The sequence below is a fragment of the Primulina tabacum genome, chromosome 5, assembly GCF_025594145.1.
Source record: "Primulina tabacum isolate GXHZ01 chromosome 5, ASM2559414v2, whole genome shotgun sequence".
Classification (NCBI taxonomy): domain Eukaryota; kingdom Viridiplantae; phylum Streptophyta; class Magnoliopsida; order Lamiales; family Gesneriaceae; genus Primulina; species Primulina tabacum.
Window position 1 is genome coordinate 12,867,564 of NC_134554.1, and position 18,723 is coordinate 12,886,286.

Here is an 18,723-nt window from a genome sequence, read left to right on the forward strand (position 1 = left end):
ATTATTTACTTCAACACTAAATTAAATGATGAAGTAATAAAATACAAAATAACTCGTCATATTAAAATTATGTTGAAATTAAAGAAAGAATTTACTTCACCACAACTCAATAATTGTGAAGTCGTTCTCTATTAATTACTTCACTACAATAAAAAAAATGAAATCTTTTAAATCTACTACTTCGTCAATAAATGCAAATTGTGAAGTAACAGAAGATCAAATACTTCAACAAATAAAAGTTATGGTGAAGTTATAGAATATATATACTTCATCATAGTTCCATAACATCGAAGTCGTTCGCATCAATTACTTCACCAAAACATAAAATCGGTGAAGTTAAACAACACATTTACTTTGTCATTCAATGTAAACTATGCAGTTATATATGTGCTATTACTTCTGCACTTTAAGAAATCGATGACGTAAAAGACGTTGTTTTACTTCGGCATCGGTCTAATTTCGGACCGGTTTTTCCTCATTAAACCGGCCAAAGACTTCGCTAATTTCTTGGATATGACTTCGGTGATAATGCGAAGTAAAATGGTACCCTATTACTTCACGTGCGTCTACTTCGGCAGTTATCTACCTATGACTTCATTTAATATGCGAAGTAAATCAAAAAAATTCTACTAGTGTAGTAAAACTCATGAATGTCTCAAAGTATCATACTAAAAAAACCGCTTAAGCACCACCTAGATGTCTGCCGCTTTTTAGAACAATGAATGCAAATACACAAAAATATACATAGAATAATTAAGAAACATTCTTGTATACACAAAACTGCATTTGCCAACTCCCGACACATAAAAGTCATTCGATAATCACAGTAATAGTGGTTATCAGTCGATAAATTGAAGTGATAAACACTCCTCACAATACTGAAGTTTTGGATTCATTTCATCGTCCGAGAAACATCTCACTTGCCTCCAAACCAAGAGTTAGCGATTACAGCAGATAGCGGATGCATGTCATGTAGAAGTGGAAAGGGAGGGCATGAAATCACTGGCCACTGCAAACATGACGGGGGAATATCACTCTTTGATGAAATGTGCAGTAAAAGTAGAACAAGCAAGCACATGTGTGCAAATTGTTTTCCAAGAAATTGGAGATACGAATGCATAACAAAATGAACTTGCTAATCTAGATATATTGTGGAAGCCATCGCGCATGGAAGATCGCAGTCCAGAATTTTGAACACCAGGGAGATTTTTGGGGGTCAAACTCACAATGTGTAAAAAAGGTTTTCATTTGAAGTGGGGCGAACAAATGGCACTCTCGCTTTCAAGGTTACAACCTATGATTAAAATTTGATTTTCCTGTCAAACTATAGTCATCTATATATCAACAACTTCTGCTTCGATTGATGTTAAGGCAAAGAGCATTCTTGTCCAAGAAAAGAACCATCAGGGGTCATTCAGCACCCGTCCTCACCTAACACTATCCCCAGTTAATAACTCGAAACTCCTTCAAAATCTCATTATCATATGCACTATTTTCGCCATCACAGTCCCGATGATCTTAGGATATAACGTTGCACGAGTGAGTGTATATATATATATGTGAGTGAGTGTGTGTGTGTGTGTGTGTGTGTTTTGTCAAATAACTTAATGTATACAAACCTCTGGATGTAGACGGAACTACCACAACGTTCATAGTTGTATTATTTGGAGGTAAAGCCAACCGAAGGGGATAGAGCTTTCCATTGATGCGGTTTCGTGAACAAACGATTATATCACCAATCCCTGTTTCTTCTTCCAGTTTCTGAGTTAACTCCGGCAATCCATGCCCTTTAAATTGAAAAGATGGCCCTTCGATGGAGTCGTTTACGTTCCCATCATCATCACAGACGTAGTAATATATAAGACGTCCTTCAGTTTTCTTTGTTGAACCTTCAACTGAACCGATCGACTGGGCATTAACAGCACAGAGCGTTGTGTTACGACGACACTAAAAAATAATTCCATAAAATTTTCTGAAGCGTTTACTCAGATATCGTCTTTATACAAGCTTTCCTTTTTCGCGATCATGCAAGGTGAGAAATTTTCCATTTGGAAGATTGATAAAAAAAGAACACATTATTTTACGGAAATCATATAATCTGAGTTATCAGAACAAACCTCATTACTCGGGAACCTCAGATTAAAAGAAGAAGAGCTCAAGTCCTCGTCCAACGAATCAGATCTCAAGACTTTGGGCGGCGATTCAGTCCGAATTTCAGTAACATCAACAACCCACAAAATCCAATCATGGTGTCTGTGAGGTATATCATGAGTGATCGAATTTCTCCACGGCGGCAACCCTCCGTTGGCCCGTAAGTAATTGCCATATCTCGTTTTAAGTTTCACTTGCACCCCATCTCGAATGGGCTCCCATTCGATCGACGAATCCAGTTTCCTGGGCAGGGATTGAACAACTTTTTGACCCGTCACGCCCAGAAGAAACTGATCATCCGAGGATGTTAGGTATTTCCCGAAACAGCTCTTCAATCGTATAACATTCTCGACACCTTCCACGAATTCTACGCTCCATTTGGCATGCTTCGATGATCCCGAACGATCTTGAACCACGGTTTCTTCATCGCTTTCCGCTGTCAGGTATTTGTCGTGGTGGCTCCTCATCCTGACGGATTTGGCTTTCTTGAAGAATTGCATACCAGAAGCCTATGGATAAAAACAGCAAAAATTGAATCAAATGACCTAATCACGCGATAAATGTTGTGACAAGCTGAGATTTGTACCCGCAATGAGAGGGATTAATGGAGGAACGAATCTAGTAAAAGATCTGCGATCTCATTTTGGAGATAGATTTGATAACCGTTGAAAACGTTTCAAATTCAATTCTGATTTTATGGAAACAGCTGTCTATCAAAGGATTAACGACATCCGTGGTCAGTATCTTCGCTTTAAAAAACAAAAGTGGACCTTCTGCATGGATAAATCTTGATCATCCATATTATCATGGAGACAATACTCACATGAGTAGATGAAATAAACCCTATCAAAACGTGTGCATGTGTTGTTGGATTTTAAAAAGTTAAAAATTTATTAAATTATCTATCAATTTTTTTTTAAAAAAATTATTATCAATTTTGAGATTGTTTATATCTTATTTAAAATTCATTCTCAATAATATTATATTTATAATAATTGATAAAATATATATGTATTAATATTTTTTCAACCAATATTAAGGTGAAGTAAAATTATTACTTTGGAGGCTAAATTAATGTCTCTACATTAAAGCAAAAACTTGTGTGAGACGAAATCATATTTCATATTTTGTGAGACAAATCTTTTATTTGGATTATCCATAAAAAAAATTACTTTTTATCGAATAAAGATTCGTGAGACCGTCTCATGAGAGAACTATTTCTATATTAAATATGAAAGAGACAACTAACTCAAATATATTTGTACCCAAAATCCTAGTTCATCAGCAAGGCTTTTCAAATTTTATACAATATCGTATAATTTTAACTTTGATTCGTAATGTTAAATTGTAAAGAATACTTTCGTTCAAATGAACTTTTAAAATTTTATATTATATGTTGTTTCTTGAATCTTTTACTTTGTTTTCAAAATTTATTATGAATGCGTTTTATTCATTTTTACTTTAAATTTAAGGAGATTTTTGGAATATGACCTTTAAACATACACGAAAAAAAAAATATATATAAAAAATTAATGAATATCATTTTGTTAAATATTTCCACATACATGGGCCATTCACATTCCAAGTTTTACTCATTTAGGCAAAGTTTTAAGTGTTATACTTTGGCAACGTATGAAGCACAAAGAATTTTTTAGCTTTACTATGTATTAAAACATAAATATAAAATAACTTTACGACTGTAAAAATAAAAGAATAAGTAAAAATGCAATTTAAAAAAAAACTTTTATCATAAAAATGATTTTTTTTTTGGGATCTTGAAGAAAAATACCTGTGGCTGTCCCTGAATCAAGATGGGAGACCCGGTATCCGGTGAGCCCGAATAATCATCCGCCGGCGATGAAAAGCTCGAAGCTTGTGAAACTCCGTCCGAACCCATATCCGAATCCGATAAATTGATGTCCAAAACATCCACTCCCCACAATACCCAATTTTGGGTGGCCGTTCTATGCGGCACATCGTGCGTAACAGAATTCCTCCACGGTGGAGCGCCGCCGTTCCCTCTCAAGAACTTCCCTTCAATGGTCATTAGCTTCACGTTGAGCCCTTCCTTCACCGGCTGCCACACGATCGATGAGTCCGTCGTCTTTCCCGGCTGGGTTTGGATGACCTTCTTCCCCGTCATACCTAGGAGGAAAGGATCCTCCGCCGCCGTGAGATATAGTCCGTGGCAGCTCTTGAGGCGGATTCTGTCACGTCTTCCGTCGACGGCTTCGACAGCCCAACGCGCTCCGCGGGAGGAGTCGTTACGGCTTTGACGGACAGTCTGTTCATCGTCGTCCGCTACTAAGTATTTTCCGAGATGGCTTTGTAATCTCACTGATTTCGCTATCTTGAAGAACTCCATTCCATCCTGCAAAAAGTTCAAATTTCCGGTGAAAAAAGTGAAACGGGATGAGAATTCCATAAAGCTAGAATCATGGAAATTACATGTCTTCCGCTTCTATGAGAAGATTTATCCGATACAACCGACGGCCACCGCATCTGAGAACCACTCTCGGGATGCAGCCTCCTCTCAGACCCATTAGACACCGGCGAATCCGAGCTCCGATAGTCATCCTCCTGCACATAAGAAAAACTCGAAGAATTACTCGGCAGGTACTCATCATCCAGCACAGATATATCCACCGCATCAACATCCCACATAACCCAATCCTGCGTAGCTGTTCTGTGCGGAATGTCATGAGTGATGGAGTTCCTCCACGGCGGCGTAGCCCCATTAGCCCTCAAATACTTCCCCCCTCTAGTTCTCAACTTAACTTGGTACCCTTCTTTTATGGGCTCCCACTCAATCGATGCATCGTTGTTCTTATCTGGAATAGTTTGCAACACTTTCTTCCCAGTCATCCCGAGCAGATACGCGTCGTCGGAAGCAGTAAGGTACCTACCATGGCAGCTCTTGAGCCTGATCACATGTGGGTTCTGGTCAACTAACTCGACAATCCATCGAGCCTTTCTTGATGATCCTTTGCTGCTCTGCCAGACTGTTTGCTCATTATCGTCGGCCGCTAAGTATTTGTCCAGATGACTCTTGAGTCGTACTGCTTTGGCTTTGTCAAAGAACTCCATTGTTTTGGATCTGTTTGAAAGGCTAAGATTGTCCTGTACTGCTTGGATTATGTGTCTTGCATAACTACATAATAATTTTATATTTGGACCTTTATTATCGGCCTCTTCTCGTTGACCGAAGACTTGGAATAATTCTTGTACAGATTGGTCGAAGACGAGTCTTCGTTGAATTTACAACGTGTAATAGTGGTTTTTGGGCACGTTCGGATGCCCATTCAATGAAAAATAAGGTCTAGACTAAATCTTTACCATGATATATGTATACAGACGATGCTGGGATATTTTATCAATAAGTACTGGTTTTTTCAGGATATCCTTGAATCCCCGTGGATTATATATTTACACACATCATATGGTAAAGTTTTAGTTTACATCGTATTCTCGTTGAATTAGCATCCAAATGTATCACACCGTACATTTAACAAAACTCATTATTATCCAACTTACATAAAAATTATTTCAAGCTTTCGATCTAATAACTTTTCGAATCATATATTGTAAAATAAACTTTAACCAAATTCTTTTTTTGTCTGACATTAACTTGGAATCGCGTTCATCTATTTTGTCAAGTTCTTGATGCTTCAAACAATATCCTCTATCTTGATCCTTAAAATCAAGATAGAGGATATGCAGCTGATGTGGTTTGAAAGAATCTAAAAATAAACCTATATTAGAAAAATATTTGATCGATATGTCCATGAATGCAAGTAAAATGACATATATTTTGAAAACAATTTAAAAAAAGTATTAAAACACGAAAAAAAAGCTATTTTAAATCAAAAAACTATATCACGATCTCTAACATGCACGTTTATCTTACGCGTGGATAATACGGAAGCTGATTTTACTTGACAGGAGATGATGACAGGTGGCTAACAAGATTTTAAATTTGTTTCGGACGTAAATATCTTTCATTAATTAAACAGATCAAAATTGGAAATGGAACTTGAATTGCTGAAAGAAAGCATCAAACTTTTTGGCCCCATATCCAAGATAATATTTAGGAAATCGGATTTGATATCAGGGGGAGTTGATAAAGAAGGGAACACATATATTTATCCACTGCCTCAATTTCAAAATCCAAAACCATATAAGAAGCAGTCATTTCTTCAAATTCTTTATTGAAACTCTGATATATAATAGAGTCCAATTGATATGACTTTAAAGGGGGGCGCAACCCCTTCCTGCGCTGCGTGCAAGTATAGAAGAAGAAAGTGCACAGCTACATGTCCTCTGGCTCCGTATTTTCCAGCCAACAAGCCTAAAATGTTTCAAAACGTTCACCGGCTGTTCGGGGTGTCAAATGTCACCAAGACACTCGAAAGCCTGGAGACTAAGGATCAAAAGGATGATGCAATGAAATCCATCATATACGAAGCTGAAACGCGTGTTCAGATTCCTGTGTATGGTTGTCCTTTTATCATAAGTCAGTTGTCTTTCCAGCTGCAGGTTGCCTGTGAAGAATTAAGACGCATATATTCGCAGATAGCTGCGTGCAAAGAACAGCAGTCGAACCAGCGAATGGATCATAATTCGTGTCACTGGCCTTCATCCCAGCAAGAGTCCGGAAGCACGTGTACTCCTTGTATCAACTCACAAGATGTTGAGGGCATGGAATCTGTACCTTTCCAATTTTTCTTGAATGAGGATTATGGAATTTCTGCTGAATCTCTTGAAAATTTAGCCATGCCAGTGGTGGGATTAGATCTTCATCCTGATGCAATAAGCATTCACAACTTCTTCACCACGCACCCTCAAAAAGAACAAAAAATATCCATTCCAGATTATGGCGGCCTGTGCTATAGTACTACAACTGATGAGAGCCTTCAAAAAGAACCGGAAATATTCATACAAGATTATGGCGGCCTGCGCTATAGTACAACAGCTGATCATAGACAATCTTGCATTGAATATAAAGAAGCATGCGAATCAAGGTACATCAACTTGGTTTAGATACATATAATTGTTCATTTACTGAACAAATTGCTAGAATCAATAAATTATATACTTATAGAAAAAGGAGTGTATTAATGCATTGATCACACGTAAAAATTTACCTGCAGTTCATAACAGAATCATCGCCAAATGATTCACTTGTGGAGTTGGTTTATCCTACAGCGACTTCCAGAATGCCACAGCAAGCTGCGGACTAACTACTGTCAACCACAATGAGGAGCTCGGTTTTGAATTCTGGAATCAGATTCTCAACGTTATGTCCACCAAATTCTTTGTTTTCTTTCCAGCCAAATCTTTGTTTTTTCCCCAGCCAATTCTTGTTTTTTTTCCAGCCAATTATATTTTTTTCCATTTGGTAATTCTTTTCTTCACAGCTTTAAAAATTTTGCATGTAACGTACATATTAGATGTCATTCTTTGTGTTTTGAATAAACTTTTTTTTTTATAAGATCATTCAGATATGAGAGGATGTCAAATGAAAAAATGAGGAACATTTGCCTTTTGCAGAGTAAAGAACCTATAGATTGATTTATATTATGCAGCCAAAAAAGTTTTAATAACATTCTTTCCTTCTGCATTTTCCCTGCACTAGTGTCACTCAGACCACCAGAAAATACATGGAAACAATGATTGAATATATACACATGAAACAGTAAAAAGAATTGCACTTTACAAGGGGCTGAGAAACAATGTTTCTATTATTTTTTTTTTTAAAAAAAACAAGTGTTTCTTCATCAATGGATTTAGGCTAACAATAAAAATCAAGATTTGAGAATCCCTTTGTCGCTCATCTGGTTGATGATTCTAGATGCATCGTTTAGTCTATTTGCTCTTTCATATATGCCAGCAACAACAAGATGAAGCTCCTTCTTGTTAATGCTGGGATCTTGGTCCAGCTTCTGAAACAGTGTTTCAACCATCTCAAAATTTCTTCTTGCACCATAAAGACTCAGCATCTGAAAATGAATTTCATCCAAGAAAACACAACCCTCGTCTTGCAGGTCCTTATACACAACATCTGCCTTCTCGAACTCTTGTAGCTTACCATAGGAATTCAGAACAAGTGCTATCACATCAGAATCTGGTAAAAATCCTGCCCCCATCATCTTCTCAAACACCTCAACAACGTTTGTGTACTTTCTATATTTAGAAAAAAGATCAATCATACGTTTATAGGTCGCTATATCTTTTACTTCTCCAGCATCAACGGCCTGTCTGAATAACCATGTAGCCTCTTCTACTCGACCAGCTCCAGCAAGAATACTGATGGCAGTTTCTCTCGGAATATTATCTGGCCGCTTAAGTTCATGTAATAAACGTTTTGCATGAGCAACTAAGCCAGCTCTCTCATATGCTACAATCATGGTTTGATAAAGAACTTGATCTATCACAATACCAGAGCTTCGTAGCTTCTGAAAAAGCATTGCTGCTCGGTCTAGCTTCCCAGCCTTACCCCAGATCGATATTATTGTTGAATAAGTAATTGTGTTGGGCTCAATGCCCCTGCTCTGCATCTCTTGGATAAGATTATTAGCCTTTTCATGCTCAAGGGTCCTTCCATAAATCATTATCATAGTGTTATATGTAACTACGTTCTGCTCAATATCCTTCCTCTGCATCAACCTAAACAGATGTATTGCCTCCCCAAAAAGCTCAGCATCACCATAAACCCTCAAAAGGGTATTGTAACTAACAACATTCTGTTCAATCCCGATCTTTCTCATACTCCAGAACAGCCTATCTGCCTCTTTTGCCATGTCAAGCTGCCCATACACATCGATCATAATGTTACATGTCGTGAGATCAAGCAAGCAATTGACCTCCCTCATTTCGGAAAACACAGACAATGCCTCCAAAAACATTCGATTCTCAACAAACATAGTCAAAAGCGTTGTGTAGCTGATTGTATCGGGCACAACCTCCGCACTCCTCATTTCACTAATCAACAACCTTGCCTCTCGGAAAAGCTTAGCCTTCCCAAAAACATTAATCATTGAATTATATGCAACAATATCAGGCGCTATACCTGATCTCTTCAGCCTCGAAAAAATTGAGATAGCCTTCGAGTAATTACACAATTTACGAGACAACTCGATCAAATTACTATACAAAACCAAATCTCCCTGCACGCTGTCCTGTTCCATCCTCTGGAGCCACGACAAAGCATCATCAAACAAGCCCTCTTTTCCAAAATTCGTAATAAGAGTAGAATAAGTATACTTATCAGGCGAGATAGCTCTTTGGCGCATTTCATCAAGCAGCCCGTAGGCATGATCCCACTGCTTAGCTCGCAGCACATTACGCAGCACCACGTTGTAAGCAAACACGGAGGGGGTGTAAAGGGCAACCTCATTGATCCAATCGAGCAGCGCAAGCGAGCGCTGCCAGTCGGACTCGCGCGAGAGAAGCGTCACCATGAAGCGTATGGAGAGGTTCCGGTCCTTGTAAGGTGACATAAGAGCGTACAGTTCGTGCTCATCTGATGTCTGACCAATGGAAGATAACAGCTCGTCCATATCTACATTGTGATCAAGAAAACTTGCATTTTGCTTACGATTTCGAAGTTTATATGGCGTTGTACCGAGTGAAGAGGATGGGTTTTGCCTTCTCCAGACATCCTTGTTGGACGAATGTGATGTTGATAAAGCAAAGATTGTGAAATGAGCTCGACGTTTACTGAGGTTTTCGGATGGTACGACGATGGTTGTGAGAGTGAAGCTGAGTAATGGAGGTGGAATTGGGGGATGTATATGCATGGAAATTGCAGAGATTGGAGCCATCTGCCTCAGATTTTGAGGTTTGGCTATAATTTCATATTTCTGTTGATAACTGACAGTAGAAAGTGAACGGAATAAAAATTTAATAACAAAACTTATTGCCACACAAGGAAAAAATTTGTGCTAATTATTGGGCCAGCTGTCGGCTGTGGTTACAACTCACGACTTCAAACTTGGTCTTAATTTGGTTTAATAAATTAAATTAAAGAATAAAACTTCTAAAATTAAGTCAAACGTGGCAATTAAATTTAAGGTGTACGCCAACAGACCAAATCAATTCAAAAAGTACAATATAATACTATATTGTTTGGTAAAGAAAATTATATATATACTACCAAGAAAATTATATATATATATATATTGGTAAAGAAAATTATATATATATATATATAGCTACCAAGAAAATTATATATATATATATATAGCTAGAATATTCAATTTCATAATTAAGAAATACATTAGTATTATATTGTACTTTTTGAAAATAGTATGTAATATATTGAAGAAAGGAAACGAGGCGCAATTCACAACCAAAACCAAACTAACAGCAGCAAATCCTCACCTTTCACCCACCTCCATCGCCCTTTCCTTTGCACTCTACTGCTAAATTTCAATCTCCTTAATTCTCCCTGAAGATCCCTTTTGCCTTTTCAGATTTATGTTTTCTCCGAAACCCACAATTTATTGGCCTATAACTCTTCCTTTTTCTTTGTTTAAATTCGATGAGAATTGGATGAAATGAAGAAGCTCAAGAACTACTATCTACACCTGCGCCACCCACAAACAATGGAGAGAAAATGGATTTTTCCACTAGCAATTGGCTCCATAGTTTCTTTGTTTCTTCTATTTCTTACCACTTTAACCTCCCCGGATGGCACGCCGCTGCTGCCGCTCCGCCGCTACTACTCACCTATATCAGTCTCATCTATATTTATTGAGTCGAAGCTCCACACATTACCCGTTTCCACCCTTCCTCCGCCCCCGCGCTTTGCTTATTTAATATCTGGCTCCACAGGTGACGGTGGGATGCTCCGCCGCACGCTCCAGGCACTGTACCACCCCAGAAACCAATATGTTGTACACCTCGACGCGGAATCATCCACCGAGGAACGACTCGATCTGCAGAATTACGTTGAAACGCACTTCATTTTTAGGAGATTCAACAATGTCCGGATGATTACCAAGGCTAATTTGGTGACTTATCGCGGGCCAACCATGGTGGCGAATACCCTACACGCGGCTGCCATTTTGCTGAAGGAAGGTGGGGAATGGGATTGGTTTATAAATCTTAGCGCCTCTGATTACCCACTGGTCACTCAAGATGGTAATATTGGATTTTAAACGTTTTCTTCCTAGGTTATTTTTCTTTCTTTTTTGGCAATTTTGGCGGAAAGATTGGGTATTTTGGCCGAATTTGATAGTTTGGGGTAATAGGACTTTGCTAATTTTTTATAATATTAAATTATTCTGAATTGAAGTTAAAGTTTTGTTCTAATTTGTGGTTCTTAACGACAACCAGATCTGCTGCATACATTTTCGTACTTACCTCGGGATCTCAATTTCATTGACCATACCAGTAATATTGGCTGGAAAGAGTAAGTAGACATCGGTAAATTATCCGACTCTACTTTAATAATTTGAATTTCTTGGATTGTGAGTGATTTATGACCATAATTTATGTGTACTTTTACAGATTTCAAAGGGCAAAGCCAGTTATTATTGATCCAGGATTGTATATGTCCAAAAAGGCTGATGTATTCTGGATTACGCAGCGCAGAAGCGTGCCCACAGCATTTAAACTCTTTACCGGTATGCTTAGGCATTTGTAGTTTTGCTCATCTTATTTCCATTTTTTTGTGTTTGTTCTGTGTGATATGTTGCTTTTTAGGCTGAATGGTATGGGAATGAGTTTTGGATAATTTTCTTTTTTGTTATGTCCATTGTGCCCAATCGTTTTTGGAAACTTCATTTGTTGGTTTGGAATCCTGTTCTTGATGGAGTGATCCTTTTTGAAAAACTTCGGTTCCAAGATTCCTTTTCGTGTCATTTCAATTTTATTAATACTCCACTGCTTACCAGTCCGATCCTTTTCTCCTCATCTAAATGCTCAACTTAGTTTCCATCTCCAAAAATAATGTTTATTTTCTAATGACTTGAAGGTAACTTAATCATGAGGTTTGTGTTGGGTAGCTAATAAACAGGTTCTGTTTTTTACTCACCCTTTTCGTCTGCTAAATCAAGGACAAAAATGCTTTTCCAAAATTGTTTTTGAGAGTTATCTGTTGAGTTGTTGACAAATTCTGGCTTCAGGCGGGTATTATCAAAGAGTTTTCGGCATTTTAACCCAAAGTTTGGAACCTCGGGTAGAATGGTGAGTATGAATATTTGCTATGAACATCTGAGGTGTTCAAAAAATTTTATGGCTTCTGGCCTATTTTTTCCATTGGGTTTGTGGGGAGTTGAGGTTGTCAATTCCATTTCTTATGGAGCATTAGATTTTCCATTCTGAGCATGGTTATGTATATACTGAGATTTTAAAAAATTAATTATCGATGTTCACCTTCTAACTTCCAATTATATAAATTGGGTTGGCTCTAGTGTTGGATCAACTGTCGCTGTCGATTGTTATGGTTTTCCTTTTTTAATTGGCTAAGGCATGTAGAACCATCCAATGAAAGGCTCATTCATTGACTCATTGTTATGTTTCAAGGACTGCAAAGTAGATACTTTGAATACGATAACTTAAAGATGATTGAGTTTTAACTACTTTTAACAAGTGCACATGTCTGTGCTGTCTTTTAGATCAGTTTATTTACAGCCGTTTCTGTGTTTGGTGCCAACTTTACGAGACTCCAGTTTAAATATGCACCAATGCATCGTTGAACACAATATATTTGCTAATTAGCTACCTACCCACTAGGGTATTTGTTTTAGAGGCAAATTGAAACACTAATATTTGAGTTAGAAAAAATTTTCAGTGATAAAACCTTGGGAACAATGTACAATCTGTAGCATAATTTTAGTTTGTGATGGAAATGGTGAATTCTTCCTAGGAGGGATTTTTGAAATTCCGATAAATTTGTTTGTGTTTCAGAAGATTCTTGTTCCATGTTCACTGAAATATTTTCCATACAGGATCGGCTTGGATGGCATTGTCTCGATCTTTCATCGACTACTGCATATGGGGATGGAACAACTTACCTCGAACCGTCCTCATGTACTACGCAAACTTCATTTCTTCTCCTGAAGGTTATTTCCACACTGTTGTCTGCAATGCTCATGAGTTTCGTAACACCACAGTTAACAGTGATCTCCACTTCATATCATGGGACAACCCTCCAAAGCAACATCCCCACTACCTTACTCTTCTAGACATGCAGAGGATGGTAGATAGCAATGCTCCATTTGCAAGGAAGTTTCCTCGTGATGACCCTGTTCTTGATAGAATTGATGCCGAACTCTTGTTTAGGAATCAAGACATGCTTGTTCCTGGAGGATGGTGCGTAGGCAGTCGTGAAAATGGGACTGATCCATGTTCAGTTGTGGGTAATGCCACTGTTCTCAGACCTACTGCGGGTGCCAAGAGACTAGAGAACCTGATAAACTCTCTTTTATCGACTGAGAGTTTTCAGCCACGACAATGTCAATAGCTGAGTCATGTTCTGGATAAAGCAATTTGTTCATGCCACAATCGACTTGCTTAATCCCCTCGATCAAGATTCTCGCTGCTCTAAGTCGCGTACAATAAGCTGTTTCATCTTGTTCATTTCTTAGAAAATCATTTCCACTTGTAATTACAGGGTCACGGTTGTGGCAAATACATGCAGGTGAACGTTTGTTGTTGCATGTGTTTCAAATTTAGCCGCATCTATCTCTTTTGTTTGAAGAGTTATGAGAAGATGAAGTATCCCATCAAACTTGGCGTTCATTGTGCAACTTCGCCATCATTGAAACTCGGTTCAGGTATCGTGCTTGATTCTGGTGTGGGAAAATTCATTTCATAGGTTTATAATATAGTGAATTTTCATTTGAAAATATTCTCTGTCACGAGTTAAAACTCCATCAATTATGACACGCTGCATAATTTTAAATTGATACATAAATTTGATGGATTCTAAATTGATGTATGAATTATCATAAATGGTTTAATTGATATGTGGAGTCAAATACCAAGTTATATCAAATTTTTATTTAGTGATCTTTTTAAAAAAATTGTTGGTTTTATTATCTCTGTGTATATGTCCAATAAAATATTATAGATCCTGGAAACTCAATTTTCAAAAGAATTTTGTAAAACTAAATGAAATTACTTATACATGTGTGTATGCAGATTTATAGTACTGTCTATGCCATATTAATATTATATATTTGCTTAATAAATCAAAGTGAAAATTCATAAATACTATATTCTATAAATTTTGTAAATGGTCTTTGGAATTTAATTTTTCTGTACCAGTAATTGGTGATTGATTTTTCAATTAAAATGATAGAATATCAAAACAAAATATATTGTTTCAAATAAAGTATATATATAAATTAATTTTTTTTACATATGTTGCCTCCCAAACACGACTAAACATTTTGTAATTAACCGTTTTATCTTTTATTTTATTAATGTCAATAAGATATACCTTCATGCACCAAATATTAATATCAATAATCTTCGTGCACCAAATAAGTGTTAAATTTAATTTAAAAAAACTAATATTGGAAAGCTATAATTATTCTTAGTGGATATGTAAAAAAAAAAATAGCGTTAAAAGTGCTATATATTTTCAAATATTTGAACTGTATTTTATAACTATGTACATTTTTGGTAAAATTATAAAGATTTGATCATACAACTAATATTAGAGCCAAGATCCTTAATTCTGGTTAGATGCAAGATGATACAAGAAGAAGAATTAATGGAAATAATCTCAATGATGTTCGAAATAATGGAGTTGATGAACTTTTGTCAAATGGTGTAGAACTTGAATTCAAACTACCACCTTCTTGGAGAACTTTTCGTATAAAATCAGTACAGTTTGGTTTAACTGACTAACATGATTTACATATTATTACGATATTCTAAGAGTTTAATGAGTAAAAAAAAAATAACATTTATAGTTCTCATGTCACAAGAAAAAAAATGTAATGGAAACAATATCCATAATGTTACCGGTAATGGTGCCGACAACCCAACGGGAGTTAAAAATCCTTCAGTGTAAGAAAAAAAAAATTCAATAATAATTGTTTTGTTAAATAAATTAATGACTCAATTCATTTCTAACCAGTACTTACTTCTAAGTAAAACATTACTGTCACGGAGTTTTGCTTTATTTGATTTCTGAAACTTAACGAAACTGACGACATAGATTTGAAAATAGAAAATTGACCATTTAGCTTAATTTTTTAAAACATCCATCCCACAAAAATTCATTTAAAAGAACTCAAGAAATGAAAATGTTAATATCGGAATTGGATTCCAACGGAATCACGCCGAAACACAATTAATATTAAATTAATTTGTCTTTCCGTAGATGTAACTTTAAAAGTAATGTTTTGAATGATAATATACGTTGCATTATCGTAAATTGGTCCAAAAAATTGCACAGGTTGAATTAATTTCTCTTTAAAATATCAGTTACTTTTCAAAGCTTAATTAAGTATTATATCCATCTGGCCTTCCGCCGTTGGACTTGAATTGGTAGCTTATCACGCCGTCCGATTCCAGGCATGCATAACATAGAGCCGCCGCCGCCGCCGCCGCCGGAGATAATTTTTGAAATATAATCCAACACATACATTCACAAATTTCGAAAACTTGAAAAATGGGGAGAAAATATAATTTGAAGAATAAGGGGAGATCAGATGTTGATTAGGGTTTTTCAGTCACCGTTCATTCAGAAACACGGACCAATTAAAGCATTCATCACATCTCCCAAAACCTAGGATTTTTCTTTATAAACAAATCCAAAATTTACGAAAGTTTGAATAGATTTGAAGATTTGGTAAATCATCAGAGACTTAAATACAACGAATCATGGAAAATTTACCGTTCATATTGTTGCAGTTATTTTTCTCATCAGATGATCTACATTCATCACAAAGAATAATGAATAAAAAGGTAGGAAGGAAAAAAGAAATCAAATTATGAAGCTTTCCATCATAAATAGAAGATATGGGATTAGGAATTTAAGAATTTAAAACCCTAATTCGAGCGGCGTCGTATATAAACATATTTGAGCGAGAAACTAGGGCAGCTGGTCGGGTAAAATGGGCCTTTGGCTCAAAGCCCAATAAAGATGGTTCTGAACAAGAACTAGGCCTTCAGTCTATTCCTTTTAATGGGCTAAAATTTGTAAGCCTGTTATGAATTGGACTTAACAATCAGCGCGCTACATTTCAAGTTTAACAAGGCCTACTCCTATAAGCCAACACTGTCGATTTATTAGTTATACCAATTCATCGCTTCAACTATCTATACTATTTTATTAAATATGAGACATTTAAAGTAACTAATTTTGATGTCATGGTCTGTTTTAATAATTATATATATTAATAAAATGTTAAAATTTTAATGCAAGTTATATGTAGTTCAGCGGATATAGTCATCATTTCTTGGGATTTAGATTTTTTATTCTTTTATTTTTCAATTTATTTTTTTAATTTATATATCAAAATTACAGTGTAGTCTCTCGCTATTTTTATAATTATATTTTGATCTTCATTTAAATATAAATCAAATGAATTATAAAAAAATATTACACAAGCACGCAACGCGTGCGTGCACTAGGTATACATTGTGTACTCAACTCCTTGTATACACCATCCATTTACCAACTTTTTCTCGTCGATCTTGTCGCACAAAATAATTTCTCGTTAATATAACATCTATATCTATATATTTGTATAGGTATGAGCAATTAAGGGATACAAATTTTCTTTAAACATACAGACATGTATTACCGAAATAATTAAAAATACGTAATTATGGAATATAATACTGCTTATCGATCACGATTGTACCTTATTAGTTTGACATGGATGATTCATTCATTTGGGGTCAATTTGCTTCTACTCGGTCAACGCCTTGTAGGTGTGCCTAACTAGTTTTTATTGGTATAAATATATATATATTGAAAGTGTAGAAATATATAATTTGGCTTACATGTGTTGGTAAATTATATATTATATGATTAGAAATCTATATATTTTTATAGATACGAGCAATTAACGTCGGCTGTTGCAGGAAAATCCACGGCGTGTGCTTGTTTTAGAAACATTATGATTAAGGGTGTGTGTGGTCTGCTCTCTACTCTTTTTTTTTTTACTTTTTACCATTAGCAGAGTTCGTGTGCACGCACATACACTTATAATTAATTTGCGATCTTCGAACTGATATATGGGTCGATTTTTATTGTTGTTCTGGCACGAAATAGTATTTGTGGACAAAATAGTTAAGACGGATGCATGTGAACATTTCAGCTGATTGTTTTTTCTTTTAATTTCCAATTTTTAAATATTTTTAGCTGTAATGGTGAACCGATTAAATATAAAACGGCACAAAATGTAGATATGAACTAATTAAAATGCGGTCAGATAAATGAAATGTTTGATGAACAAAGACATGAAAATTGCGAAATCATCATACTCAATATGTAAGGATATGAGTAAATTCCTTAATATTCAAAACGAAGAGAGAGTAACAATATTCAATTTTTTTAATAATATAAATAAATTTGAAATCGTGGATTTCAAATTATTCAATTCAAATGCAATATGAAATATTTAATCGACCAATTATAACATTCTGCATAATTTTGAATCGATACATAAATTATTGATGGATTCTAAATGGATGTGTGATTTATCATTAATGATTTGATTGATAACATGTGAAGTCAGAATACAAAATTCTCATTTAATATTTTGTTACAATTTAATGATTTCATTTCATTTATTTTTACAATATTCTTTTGAGAATTGAGTTCATATTGTTGTAGTTAGTTCTCTCATCAAATAATGATGTACAATCATTACAAAGAAAAATCAAGAAATGGGAAGGGGGAGAAAACAAGATAAAATATTCACCAGACTTGATCGTCGTTACCTCCAAAGTGAAATTTTTATTATAAGAATTAAGTCTTTTGTAAACAATCTCACATATTTTTACCCGTGAGACGAATTGACTCGATCCATAATTATCATAAAAAATACTATTTTAGGCATAAAAAGAGATTTTTAAAGAGTTAGATCGGGTAAAAATCGTCTCACAAAATGCACTCATGAGACAGTGTCACAATAATTTTTTTTAAAATCATAAATAGAATATACGAGTAGGGCTTTATGTGATTTGAAAACCCTAAAGCCAATAGGACTTTAACTACAGGCCCAACCATTTAAGGGGCCCCTTAAAAATGACCGGGTTAGTTTTAAACTAAAGCTTGGTCTTACTTTTTAAATTATCACAAATAAATTGCCCAACTTTTAGTGGGCCCAAAAATATATGGGTCCATTTTCTAAATCCCTAGCTACAAATATAATAGTTGTTTTATTCGTAATCAATACAGATAAGAAGGGAAGAGGAGAGAAAAAATGGCAACGACACAATTATTCAAAATATATCCTCAAGTCAATTTTGATTCTTTGACTATAGTTGGTGTTTGATCTAGTTAATATATAGGTAATCATGTTGTTGTGTTGTTATTTGTTCTTGGAAAATTTTTCGATGGTGCGAAGATTATAATATTACGATATTCAAATTTGG

At 35.6% G+C, this 18,723-nt stretch overlaps 4 protein-coding genes and 1 non-coding gene across 7 annotated transcripts; 2 read left to right on the top strand and 3 right to left on the bottom strand.

Moving 5' to 3' along the window:
- Positions 1 to 719: 719 nt before the first annotated feature.
- Positions 720 to 5,331, bottom strand: LOC142546713 (uncharacterized). Its single transcript, XM_075654579.1, has 5 exons — positions 4,600 to 5,331; positions 3,941 to 4,522; positions 2,118 to 2,660; positions 1,620 to 1,908; positions 720 to 1,009 (listed from the first exon to the last, which is right to left on the bottom strand). Exons 1-5 carry the CDS (start codon positions 5,236 to 5,238, stop codon positions 969 to 971), a joined length of 2,094 nt encoding a protein of 697 aa, XP_075510694.1. The 5' UTR covers positions 5,239 to 5,331; the 3' UTR covers positions 720 to 968.
- Positions 5,332 to 5,828: 497 nt separating this feature from the next.
- Positions 5,829 to 7,898, top strand: LOC142546715 (LOB domain-containing protein 4-like). Of its 2 annotated transcripts, none has more exons than XM_075654582.1 (2): positions 5,829 to 7,172; positions 7,302 to 7,898. In XM_075654582.1, exons 1-2 carry the CDS (start codon positions 6,394 to 6,396, stop codon positions 7,306 to 7,308), a joined length of 786 nt encoding a protein of 261 aa, XP_075510697.1. In that variant the 5' UTR covers positions 5,829 to 6,393; the 3' UTR covers positions 7,309 to 7,898. The 2 variants fall into 2 exon arrangements, with proteins under 2 accessions (XP_075510697.1, XP_075510696.1); XM_075654581.1 differs by having other exon boundaries at positions 7,357 to 7,898.
- Positions 7,704 to 10,054, bottom strand: LOC142546714 (uncharacterized). Its single transcript, XM_075654580.1, has one exon. It carries the CDS (start codon positions 9,972 to 9,974, stop codon positions 7,956 to 7,958), a length of 2,019 nt encoding a protein of 672 aa, XP_075510695.1. The 5' UTR covers positions 9,975 to 10,054; the 3' UTR covers positions 7,704 to 7,955.
- A 425-nt stretch (positions 10,055 to 10,479) lies between these two features.
- LOC142546716 (beta-glucuronosyltransferase GlcAT14B-like) lies at positions 10,480 to 14,137 on the top strand. Of its 2 annotated transcripts, XR_012820505.1 has the most exons (5): positions 10,480 to 11,295; positions 11,491 to 11,566; positions 11,665 to 11,780; positions 13,107 to 13,710; positions 13,799 to 14,137. XR_012820505.1 is itself a non-coding variant. In XM_075654583.1 (4 exons), the coding sequence occupies exons 1-4, from the start codon at positions 10,710 to 10,712 to the stop codon at positions 13,619 to 13,621; spliced, it is 1,293 nt and encodes a 430-aa protein (XP_075510698.1). In that variant the 5' UTR covers positions 10,480 to 10,709; the 3' UTR covers positions 13,622 to 13,811. The 2 variants fall into 2 exon arrangements, 1 of the variants encoding a protein (XP_075510698.1); XM_075654583.1 differs by having other exon boundaries at positions 13,107 to 13,811.
- Positions 14,138 to 15,967: 1,830 nt separating this feature from the next.
- On the bottom strand, positions 15,968 to 16,049 carry LOC142547905 (small nucleolar RNA Z199). Its single transcript, XR_012820800.1, has one exon. It is a non-coding gene; the product is annotated as a small nucleolar RNA Z199 (small nucleolar RNA).
- Between the last annotated feature and the right edge of the window lie 2,674 nt (positions 16,050 to 18,723).

Coding starts and splice junctions, on each gene's coding strand:
- LOC142546714 (XM_075654580.1), bottom strand. CDS start 9,974: ATGGCTCCAATCTCTGCAATTTCCATGCATATACATCCCCCAATTCCA.
- LOC142546715 (XM_075654581.1), top strand. CDS start 6,394: ATGACTTTAAAGGGGGGCGCAACCCCTTCCTGCGCTGCGTGCAAGTAT. Junction 7,173..7,356: donor AAAGAAGCATGCGAATCAAG/GTACATCAACTT, acceptor TTTATCCTACAG/CGACTTCCAGAATGCCACAG.
- LOC142546713 (XM_075654579.1), bottom strand. CDS start 5,238: ATGGAGTTCTTTGACAAAGCCAAAGCAGTACGACTCAAGAGTCATCTG. Junction 4,523..4,599: donor CTCATAGAAGCGGAAGACAT/GTAATTTCCATG, acceptor AACTTTTTGCAG/GATGGAATGGAGTTCTTCAA. Junction 2,661..3,940: donor TGATTCAGGGACAGCCACAG/GTATTTTTCTTC, acceptor TTTTATCCATAG/GCTTCTGGTATGCAATTCTT.
- LOC142546716 (XM_075654583.1), top strand. CDS start 10,710: ATGAAGAAGCTCAAGAACTACTATCTACACCTGCGCCACCCACAAACA. Junction 11,296..11,490: donor CCCACTGGTCACTCAAGATG/GTAATATTGGAT, acceptor AACGACAACCAG/ATCTGCTGCATACATTTTCG. Junction 11,781..13,106: donor AGCATTTAAACTCTTTACCG/GTATGCTTAGGC, acceptor TTTTCCATACAG/GATCGGCTTGGATGGCATTG.